This window comes from Pyxicephalus adspersus, chromosome 10 (assembly GCF_032062135.1).
Source record: "Pyxicephalus adspersus chromosome 10, UCB_Pads_2.0, whole genome shotgun sequence".
Classification (NCBI taxonomy): domain Eukaryota; kingdom Metazoa; phylum Chordata; class Amphibia; order Anura; family Pyxicephalidae; genus Pyxicephalus; species Pyxicephalus adspersus.
In genome coordinates this window covers 19,511,584-19,523,869 of record NC_092867.1, presented here as the reverse complement: position 1 = coordinate 19,523,869, position 12,286 = coordinate 19,511,584, and the positions used below count along the sequence as shown (strand labels likewise).

The following is a 12,286-nucleotide window of genomic DNA, read 5'->3' as shown; positions in this document are numbered from 1 at the left end:
AATAGAAAAACTCCAGTGTGTATACTGTGACAAGGAAATATTAAGGTGTTTCCAGAATGCTATTAACATATTTTACCTGTGGTTGTTAATTCTGTATCATTACTTTACTGCTACTGGAATTTGTCTTTGTGTCATGTAATCATTTGAATAGTATTTATGACTTTCTATCCTCGTAAATAAGTACTTAGTCAACTGCAGTTCTTTGTAAAATTGTCCTTAATGCCCTGTGATTCATTAGCAGAAACTCCTTAAAATGAACCATAACTCAAAAGGATGTTTGTGCTGCTGGCAATGACTTTTGTACAGATCTTTTTTTTGTATGTGTAAATAGCAATGAAAAGCTGACACAAAACATAAAAATAAGAACATATAAACTTAAAATAAATGAAAAATAGCATTGTATCATAGCAGGCAGTTTTTAGTTTTCTAAGGTACACTATATTTTTATCTAATCAGCTCATCATGAAAGTGGAATGGAGTTCTTAAAAATCGTTTGCTAATATTTGGCAAATGTTTTCAATCCTGGACCAGATCTGTTCTGGGATTGCTGGATCGTCTGGTTTTCCTATGATAGTCTATCTTCTCCAGTTAAAAACAGGCTTAATGTAACTTGTGGTCACCAAATGTCATTGTTCAGATGGCGGGGGACCGGGAATGCCAGGGGATACTAATGAAGGGAAGGGGTACACCAACTGAGCAGAGACACTGGGCCTGATTTTTTAAATCTCTCAAAGGCTGAAGAGGATGCACTTTCTTCAGTAAACCTGGGTGATTCAGCAAACCCGGAATGGATTTCTTTAAAGTCTTTTTTTTTTAATACTGGACCAGATCCATTCTAGTCTTACTGGATCACCCAGCTTCATTGATGAAAGGTGTATACTCTCCAGCCTGGGAGAGCTTTATTAGATTAAGCCAACTGTGAGAACAGATAGTAGGTAATAGCAGATAGCAGGGGATAGAGATTATAGGGATATACTACTGAATCAAAGGTACTGCAAAATTGGATGGAATGAGTGGCAATTATGAAGAGAAGGGATAATGGGCCTGATTTTTTAAAGCTCTCCAACGCTGGAGAGGATACACTTTCATCGGTGAAGCTGATGAAATGGATTTAATTTGCTGTTTGTTAGCAAATCTTTTCACTCCTGGACCACCCCAGGTTTGCTGGATCACCCAGCTTTACTGATGAAAGTGTATCCCCTCCAGCCTTGGAGACCTTTAATAAATCAAGCCTAATGTATGAGGGTTTGGAAGCATAAACCAAGGCAATAGGACCTGTAGCTAAGTTTACAGGTATGCAGCCAATTTTCATCATAAAACAAAATGCTTTGCATGCCATACAATTTTCCCATGGCCAGGCGGTGTTTTTGGTTCATTATTCTTTTGGGGCATGACTGTAGGCTTTTGTCAGTCTTTCTGTGTATTTGTGCAATTGTTTTTTGGATTCCAGAGAGTGTAGATCAGGGAATGCAAGTAATTTCCCAATGATCAGTGTTGTGTATAATACCACTTCATCAAGGCTTGGATATATAGATGTATGGACATATAGATGTTGCCCATGTATTATTAATAATATTATTAATAAACAGGATTTATATTGCGCCAACATATTACACAGTGCTGTACATTAAATAGGGATGTATTTGTGTTCTAAAGGGTGATCCTAAGTGTTCCTAAAACTGCTTCACAATTTAACCATTTTAATATGCCATAGATCCTTCTTGCAGTAGATACCTTGTTGCTGCATTGCAGTATGAAACTTTTGGAAGGTTTTCAAATTACAAATTCTTTCCTATGAAAGAAAATGAAGGAAATTCTGCAATTCTTAATGTCACAATTTGCTGCTGACCACAGGGAGAACTATTCATCACATCAGATTCTGTTAAGTGAAATGTGACATTCAAGCACAGTTTGAATTAAACATAAATGAATACACCTATATTTGCTGCATAGTAAGGATGCTTTTCCAGCATAATGTCCATGATAACTTCATTACATGCAATGCTTTACTCATATTGCAGGATGAGATCCTTGCCTATAGGACTTATATAAATAAATTGCTTTGTGTAATCCATGTAAATCAACCAATTAATGAAGACGTGATTAACAAGGAACAGTAGAAATGTGCTCCACACTAAATAAATGATCCCTTTAACCTTTTTGTAGAGTGAGACATTTTATGAAATATCATTACAGTCTGCATATAACTATAAGCCCTTCTAGAATACAAGCGTATGTGTTTTTATGAGCACAAATTACCACTGTAGGAGTGCTCACCATACTAATCAGTGTGCATGCTATGACAGTTTTTATCTACATTTTTATTTACTGTTCAGCGTTTATACTCTGATTACATTTAATTGTCAGAAAAGTTTCTAGAGGCTCTTTGGGGCAGGGTCCTCTCCTCTTGTGTCACCGTCTGTATCTATCTGTCATTGAAACCCCTATTAAATGTACAGTGCTGTGTAATATATTGGTGCTATATAAATCCTGTTTAATATTATTAATAATAATAATAATAATAATAATAATAATGTAAACAATGTTGGGTTGCCCAGTAGTGGTAAAGAATATTCTGCTGATATTTTGCCTCCCTCCCCATTCCTGTAAACATGATGGAATATTGCAATCTTAATGTTTTGGTTACATAGCTTATTTAAGTCTTTGTAACATCATCACCTGGTCTATGCTCCTCTGCATTGTAGCCATATCTTGCCAGTTGGTAGAGGCCAGCAGGCTGCTGTACATAGCTTCCCAAGAACATTACAACATCCTGACTCCATTCTCCCTTTAAAAGTTCTGGCCTTCGTGTCCCAGGTGTAGTGGTTATAACAAAATGATGGTTGCATGTCAGTCTGGAATTGTAGGCATTACTAGGCAGGATGAATGTGCATCCTCACCTATGTTGTTGCTCCTCTACTATGGAAGAACTGAAATTCATTGAGCATGAAGGGGTGGGCTAGGGACAGTCAAGCTGAGAGGAAAAGGCTTAAATGGTCTCCATCCCAAAAACCAGACAGATTTTATCCATCTGCAGCATGGGATGCATGCTATGAGATGCTTACAGTGTGTAGTAAAATCAAACTAATCATTTTCAGTACAGGAGAAGAACCTTTACAGCTGTGTAAGACCAGAATACCTTTAAACCAAAACACAAATCTACTTGTGGACAGTGACCATAACTGGGCCCCATACCAGATGCAAAAAAATGATGTCTTATATTGTGACAGGCATATAGTGACTTCTACTTATAAAGTTTGTTTAAAAAGAATACTTCTTGGGGGCAGATAACTTAATCCCTTTTAGCTTCATTGGTCAGAACCAACATGTGGCCAACTCTCACTATGGTTGATTGAACCTTAGTACTGTCTGTGGTCGGCAACAAATTGTGACATGAAAGTTTGCAGAACTTTTTGCACTGTCACTGGAATATTGCATGCCAGGATTTTAATACTCATAATACCTTCATAGATGAAGTATGACATTAATATTTAATCAGCAACATAGTTATCACATAGCATCCAATCCTTTTTTAAGACAGCGTAACAAACACATCTCAAAGCTCAAAGTATCATCTGCCCCCACTATGACATACAACCTATCATATCTGAGTCTGCTTAAATCAATGCTGATGTGTCCTACATAACGAAGTCTGATTTTTATTCCTTGCCTTTTAAAAATTGCTAAGTCATTCCTCCTTCCTCTCCCTGCTCCATGTTAGCAAATGTTTGCAGTATTTATTTAGCTTTATTGAAGCAACTGCGAATGAAGAGCTTGCATCATCCCACACCTATTTACCCTTTGTGCCAGACGTGCTTCAGATATCTGTTACAAATCAGATATCTGCAGTTGCTCATACGGAAAGCTTGTATATTCCCCTGTGTCATCCAAGTCGTTTTCTTTCTTCGTTATCTGTTTTCTTCTCTACAGCATGCTCTGCTTGTTGCTTTTTTTTGCCAAGTAATCTTCTAAGCATGGATTCCATTTTCTGAAAATGTGTTATGTGATTATGCTAAAATAAAGTGCTAATTCAATGCCAGATCATTCTGTTCTCATTGCTTATAAAGAAACTGTACTACCCCTGTTCCTTAATCATATGTATGACACATGTACCATAGGCTTGTAACTGAATGTTTTTTATGTGCTCAGAAAAGAGAGGCAACAGGGAATTTGACATTTCATCATTTTTTATTATCTCTATCATGTATACTGAACAGCTGCTATCCAATTGTGTCAAATCATTACTTTCCCTTGAAAGAGAGAATGGGAGCTACTACTGCTGACTTCATTTTTAAAGTTACCTGCTGAGGTGCTGCCACCACAAATTTAGATTTAGAAAAATCATGCTGTACAGGAATTCGGACTTATCAGAATCATAAGCAGCATACGTCTGGAAGTTCAGTCATCCACAAGCTAGCTTTAACTTAACAGAAAGGAGTCCCTAAGTTTCTTTACTTTGTCATCCTTGGTTGCTCCTTTCTAAACATAGTAATAAGGTCAAATGAATATCTTTCCTTCCCTAAAATCTGTTGATACACACCTTATTTCATAGCATCAACCTCATCATTAGATTCCAAAAACATTCAGTTAGGTTTATTGGTTTCCCCCCAAATTGGCCTTAGACTGTAATAAAGACATAACCATGGTAGGGACATTAGATCGTGAGCCCTTTTGAGGGACAGCTAGTAACATGACTATGGACTTTGTAAAGCACTACGTAATATGTTGGCGCTATACAAATACTGGATAATAACATATTTGCTTTTCTTTGCAATGCCAACAGGGAGCTATACAAAGCTTTGTGAAAACAGGAAGCAGTGGTAACAAACACACGTTACGTAGAGCTTCCATGAGTGCAAGAATAGAAATCCAATTGATAAAATCGGGTGGCCAAGGACAATAGGGTTGGGGAAGAAAGGGGTAGGTAATGCTGGATGTCTTTTTTGCTGCGGAGGGGTTGCAGCATGGTTTCCTGCAAGCAACATACAGTTGCTTCATTTCCTATTTTGAAGGAAGAACTGCACCACCACTACAAACACAAGGGCAAGACATTGAACTGCAGTGCAAATTGGCAGTAGCTGTTTTACCAATTGCCTGGGAGCCTCTAACCATTTATTTTGTTCAAATATAATTTGTACAAGTTCACATTTTTTCTGTATTTTCCTTCTTATTTATTGTGCAATCCCTACATATGCATTTGCGGAACTAACAAGGGAGTTTGTTGATAAAACAGCGAATCTGCGGTTTACCAAAGCTCAGGTGAATTCTCCAGATGCTTATGTTTTAAAAGACAGTGATTAATTCACCACCAGTGAAAGACACATTCACTTCTTGAAAGGTGTTGAGAATTGTTTAACAGTTATGTTTTTGAGGTTGTGACACCAAAGCAGTTATAGGCTCTGTAGGAAATAATATCCTGACTGCCAGTTGCTTCCATGGACAGTTAATAAGGTCACACCACCTTCTCCAATCGTCTCATGTGTAATTTTCTTTTCTTGTCCTCCAGGGTCTTTGTGAACAGAAGTCTAGCCATGGAAAAAATCAAGTGCTTCGGATTTGATATGGATTATACACTTGCTGGTGAGCATGGAAAGAATTCTGAAGCCTTACAAAGAATCTATTTATAACTTTTCCCTTTACCCTCAGCGTGTTGTCACCCTTTCTTAGAACTATTTTTCAGATGATTATTTAGGTCAGCTAAGCCTGGGAAATCTTTGAGAGAACAGGGAATGACATAAAAGCCATGCCAGCACATCGCAGTCTAAACCACTAAAGTTATAGGATTAGGATTCTGCTGATGTTCTGATCAACATGGACAAGCTGCATCTTACAAATTAGGCAACCTTTTTTTGGCCTGCTCTAGCTAATTCTGTTTGTTAGTATATTTAATAATTATCCTGATTGATGGATGAATATTTTGATGAGATCAGGTTTTTTGGCCACCCTCCGAACACTCAACCTGACCTTATGGTGATCAGATACATCAGTACCTTTGTACAATGGTTCCTGCTGTCACCCTTTCAGATTTGGCAGGGTGCCCATCTGTTTTTTTGAAATTGGCTTTTTGTTATTTTATTAGAGAGGCTGCAGACAAACCCCTCGTTTCTGTCAAAAAGAAGACTTTTATGCAGTAAATAATATTCTGTTCCAGAATCTAGGAGCTTTTAATTTGCATTGAATCGGTTGCTTGGGTTGTTACCATTTCCTTTAACCTACTTGAGGCTTTATTTCGTATAGTAAAAGCAATATACTGTGTCATGCCAATGACAGGACCTTTTAACACCAAGGTGTCTTTTAGAAAGTAAAGGGTAAATGCATAGCATTCTCACCAAATTCTCATTTACTGCATTCTCTCTGGTGTCAACGAGGGCATTTTCTCCTTCCAGAGTACTTCATTCTTTAAGCTCCTGGATAGAGTCTATTTCAATCCTTCTGTATGAAGTTACTTGGGTCCACTTAAGCTCTTCCAGCTTCATGTCTTAGCGGCATTCATTACATTAGAGAGATAGTACAGTGGTTGCGTTACCTCATAGGTATTGGATGGCAGCTTATGGAAACATCACGGTGTCAGGACGGAAAATGAGCTATCAATCAGATGTGTTTACTTGTAAACAAGTCTGGGTGCTTTCACAACTATCAATAGTACAAAGCATGGCTGTCCTGGCATCCTTAGATTTTGTATTGTAGGATTTAGAATCCTTCCCTATTTTGTCCAATACTTTAAAAGTTAAAATGTTTGTTTGAAGTACCGCTGACTCTTTCCTTGTCATGATATGTGAATGGTAAGCTAGCATTGTCTTTGTTGTTGGTCTTATTACTTTGTAAAACTTTAGGTAAAGGGACTTGTATAGTACAATAGATATACACAGCACATATACTGTACATACCGTTTATAAACAGGTGCTGGGTGTCAAATTGGCACCATTTGTCTGAACTCAGTAGGTATGTGCATATTGGTTGAATAGAAACTTATGTAGAGATCATTGAACTTTACTCAGGGCAAAGCAAGAAATATACTACAAGGATCGTACAGAAATGATTATTTAGACTCACCGGACTTACACCTCCATTAATGCTTACAGCCCCTAGGTTAGACTTCTACCAGCCAATTCTACATACATACCCTGTTGTCATTGCATCATTGGCACCTTTGTGGCAACATCCGTACACGATTAAATCAATCTTTGGGGTGCTAGGCACTCAGTCCCTGACATTGAAGGTTTGTTGTCTGGAAATCGGTGACAACTCAATGCCTTTATTTATTTCATGCAAGTTTTCTGGCCACTGAACTAAAGTTAACATTTTTGCTTGATAAAGGTTCCAAATCTGTATACAGAACAAACTCAACTTATTTGGCCGAACATTAGAAAAGTCTTGGATTGCTTCTTGGATATATCCTGTACTCTTTTATGAAGTAGCAGCTATACTTTTTGTGGAAGAAAAAGCCTTTGTAATTTATCAACCTTTTGGATAGAAATAAGAAGTTATAATAATGGTTGTTGATATTGGCATTATAGCTGAGCCTTAGGTTACAATTTCTGTACGTAAATAAAATTATGTTTTGGAGGCTTTAACTTTTAAAATGATATAGCAGTATGAAACTTCCTTGATTTTATAAGGAAAATATAATGGGTTTGGGGTCAGTTTTAAAAACTTTACAATTTCAAGTTTATATAGTTTATAGTGCTGTTTTTATAGCTGTATTTGTATGCAATCTTGTTTTGCACATAAACATTTAATAAATGTTGCACTCATGGCAAAGGATTCTTGGAGCATTATGTGTTTTTTAAAAGATAAACATTTTATACAGGGTGTGACTGTGTAAAAGATTTCCAAAGCGTTATGGGGTTTGTAAAAGATACACATTTATTACAGGGTGTGCCTATCTAAAGTGTTCCCTGACCAATATGGGTTTTTTAAATAGTAAACATTTGATACAGGGTCAGCCTATGTAAAGGATTCCAAGACCATTAGAGGATTTCCAAGCAAACGTCTCTTTTTGTTTACTCTCTCAGACTGAAAACTTACATAGAGCTGTCTAAAGGGAAGGGGAATTAATAATATAAAAACAGTATTTATATAGCTCCAACATAATATGCAGCACTGTACAATAAATAGGGGTTGCAAATGACAGGCATAGAAGGAGGAGAGAGAGGGCCCTGGCTCAAAGAGCATACAAACTAAAGTAAATGAGTCCCTGTATTGACATTCACTTGTGTGTGAATTTCAGTTTGAGTTATTGAGCTTTATACCAGGTTTTGGGAAACCTGTGAAAAGGAGCTGTTCAATCTGTGATTTAGTTCTTGCAGGGCAAAGAATCGGTTTAAAGCTGCCCCCAGTCTATCTGACTGTTTATATATCTATCCAGCCATCACATTTAGATACCTTTTAGTATACTGTATGATGCTGTCATTTTAAAGTGTATATAGAATTAATTTTATGCTGATTTGGGAAAAAAATCTCTGAATGGATAGATGGCCCTTGGGCTCCTTGTCCTGCTGAATCCTACAGCCGTCACATCTTTTATAGTCAGTTACAGTGGTATATATACAGTACAAATGTTTTTTTTACAGAATTTTCCTCGCAACTCTTTCAATAATAGCTAAATCCGCTTGCTTTGGATAAGTACAGTAGTTGTTCACTGTCTTACTGGTAGTATTTATCAAAAGCCTGGTTGGTAAAGGAAACAGCATAGCTTTCCTTGGTTATATATGTTTAGGTGTTAAAGTAGGGTTTGTTATTTATCAAGTTTTATTACATTAGTTTAAGGCTTAACATTTCTCAGCATGGAATTAGTTTGTGCCTTACTGTTCTCAGCACCATTGTAATTGTAACAACTTTCTCTCCCGCGCTGTTACTAATTTTCAGCATTGAGAACATCCTGTTCTGTGGAAGCAGCTGAAGAATCTGACTCGGTAAAAGCAGGAAGGGGGGGCACCTAAAATTAATACACCACTGTGTTTAGTGGAGCGGTGCCAGTTTGTTGTGCGGCCTTCAACCAGCATGGCCTAAGGGAAATATGTGATCTGTTTCACAATAGCAGACAGCTCGAAGTCGTATAACTATTAGTATGACAGCAGGTCTTGTTAAGTGATGAGTGCTCCCTCTCTGCTGAACCATTGCACTGATTACACAGCAGTCAGACGAATCCTTTTCAGACAGGAAATCCTCTCCAACAAGAACGGTTGCTACAGAGTAATAGCTAATTAAAAGCTGATCGCTTGATTGAATTCCTTTAAGTATCTTGAAAGATATCCAAAATATTTGTAGAGTTCTACATATGCTTTTAGTTTTGATTACTTGTCTGAGCAGCTGCATTTCATCCAGATCTAGTTAATTGGATGTTCACTTGAAGCTGCTACAAGTAAAAAAAATTGTACCAAAAATACAGACACATTGTGTTATTTACAGTGCATACAAAATGTGTTTTCTTTCTGTCTGGCTCAGATAATTTTCAAACTCAAGGTTGAATGTATCATTAATCACCTTGAATCTGCACACAGGCTGGTGGAAAGCTTACTAACTACTCATAACGTGTTATCTTCCTTCTGGTAAAATACATAAAGGGGATATTTTACAAAAATACTCTTCAGCCATTCCTGAAGGTTCTGGATATTGATTCTGTAGCGTCATTACAAAAGCAGGAGTCAGCTAAGTTCTGAGCTTTCTAAATTCCAAAGTTTGTTGTGAAATATAAAACTAAGGTAGTATTAGGGTATAGAAGGCTTTTGAAGATTACGGAAGCTTCTTTTACCTGTTCTGGACCTGTGCTTGTGCAAATAAAGCCCTTCAGATTTTTGAAACGGTAGATATTTTAACAAATATGACATTTTTTAAAGAATGCCCATGTGGAACGTGGTGACATATGGTGGCTATTTAGTACACCGATAATGTATTGATTACCAATGGTTTCGTAGAATATCCCAGGTTTTATAGAAATAACCTTGAGGTTGTAGGAATAAATAAGGAGGTAGCATTGGAAACTCACTAGGGGATAGGTGGGGGTGTTTGTTACAAGAATGTGTTTTTGATTATCAAATGTTCTCTAGCTGTGATAAACCACTATATACATACAGTGGATTAATCACTGAAGGTCGATATATCATAAACAAATGACATTCTGTGAAGACCTTGGTATGAGTTGCCATTATCCTGTAATTGCATTGCATTCAACAAGCTTATTTATTGAAGCATTTCAAGGAAGCAGTGAGTGCTGGCCAGGTTGGACCAATATTTTCCTATTCTATGAACCAAGATAGCTGTTGGTTGCTTTGAAGCAGCACTAGGCACCTGAACATTTTTTCCCACGTTCCCATGTACACTTATATGTATATTAATCTGTGCCAGACTACTTTTATCTTTTTTTTTTAGATTAAACTATGCATTTTGTAAATTAAATGTACTTGTTTTTCTCTTTAGTATACAAGTCTCCAGAATACGAATCTCTTGGTTTTGACCTAACAGTTGAAAGATTGGTGTCTATCGGTTACCCTCAAGAGCTTCTAAGTTTTGTCTATGACCCAACATTCCCGACCAGGTGGGGATTCTGTTTTATGTATTTAATGTGTAAGCTGCTTTGTGAGATATTTTTGCAGGGCATCTATAAGATGTTTGAAACTCTAGCAAATATTTAAAACACTCTTACCATTGCCTGAAGTTCCAATTTTAACTTAAACTTTGTCTAAAATTTTACAACCACTTTGATTATTATATCTTTGCTGCTTTTTTTAATTTTGTTTTTACCTGTTTGTAGAGCTAAGTACACAATTATTTCCTGTAATCCTCTGTACATCAGAGCTAGACCTGGCAGAAGGAAGAACAGCACTCGAAGTTCATTATAATTCTGTTTCCTGTACAATGTTGTCAGTCTAACCCTATGAACTTGCTTTTAGGAGGAGAGAATACACAAATGACTTGTTATGATCCTGCAAATTCTTCATTGTTTAATCATATGCTAAGGGAGGACAAACGCACAGAGGTTCAGCAACATTTTTTAACTATAGTCACCCATAAATTGGGGTTATATAATTACCATTATTTAGGGAGGAGGGTAGTAAACTATGCAGATGATTACAGCTATAGCAGTAAAGCAGATATTTGTGGAGAGCTTATAACTAAGATTGTGATTTTTGCCAGGGGTTTAGCTTTGATTTCACTTTCTCAGCATGTCTGCTTTTTAATTAGATGTTTTGTTTAAGTTTTTCATTTGTTTGTTAGTAGTGATTGCATCTGATAGTTATGTTTTCTTCCTCTAGGGGTTTGGTGTTTGATACAACATATGGAAATCTCTTGAAAGTTGATGCCTATGGCAATATCCTTGTTTGTGCACATGGGTTTAACTTTATGAGAGGGTAAGTGTTAACATATAGTGCTTGTAATGAGGCAAATAACACCAGCTATGTTTGTTGTTTTGATCCAAAATGATTTACCCTTTTCTTTTAACATTTAAATGTAATTTGGGATCTAATTCACTTATGTATGTCTGCTTCAAACCTAATAACACAGCCCAATATTAAAAGACAACTGTGGCTAACTTGCAGTGAGTTTACTTTGAGATACTTTGGTAATTCTTACCAAATTCTTGAAAATGATTGTTAACACAACCTTAATGGCTTGTTGCACTTGTTTAGGTTATTTTCAGACTGGCAGTAAGGTTGTGATGTGGTTTCCACTTCCTCACACCAGTGAAATGCTGTCTCGGAAAGCAGGTGGGGGGGGGCGCCTCATGCAGTCCAATAGATAATAAATTTGAATCCCTATTTACAGGGCTGCGTAATATGTTGAGGCTATAAAAAATACTGTATAATAATAGGCTCAGTACTACTCAGTGATGCCCGCTCTCAAATCTTTGAGGAACCAGCACTGCGGTGTGAGTGACCAAGCGGCTGGGAGCAAGCACTCCAGCAGGATGGAACCTGTCCTTAAATTCTTGATGTTCCATATATTTGTAGTCTCTTTCTAGTGAAAGTATTTATAGCAAGAATAACAATGAAGCTCTGGCAGGAGGACTATGTTTATGTTACAGTTGCTTAAGATAAGTATTTTATTCATAACCAAAGGAACCAGCTGGTTGTCAGATTTTAGGTTGTCCTTGGCAGTTTGTAGAAAGGGGGGGTAGTGGTGTTTTTAGTTACAATAATAGTTGCAGTGGTTGGAGGGCACCAGACAGGTAGTAATCACCCTGCAAATTCCCTGTAGACCAAGAAGAAGCTGTGTTAAGAAACCTTGTTGCTTGGTTCTATTATTAAATATTTAGTAGTGAACCTACACTGGCATAAAAAAGCTT

General features: G+C 37.0%; 1 protein-coding gene across 2 annotated transcripts in view; it reads left to right on the top strand.

The window, feature by feature from the left end:
• Positions 1 to 12,286, top strand: part of NT5C2 (5'-nucleotidase, cytosolic II) — a 50,167-nt gene that overhangs the window by 7,282 nt on the left and 30,599 nt on the right. For both annotated transcript variants that reach the window (XM_072423753.1, XM_072423754.1), the window contains exons 4-6: positions 5,507 to 5,580; positions 10,420 to 10,537; positions 11,256 to 11,351. In XM_072423753.1, coding sequence (XP_072279854.1) covers positions 5,507 to 5,580; positions 10,420 to 10,537; positions 11,256 to 11,351 — 288 coding nt within the window. The remainder of the gene's footprint in view (positions 1 to 5,506; positions 5,581 to 10,419; positions 10,538 to 11,255; positions 11,352 to 12,286) is intronic.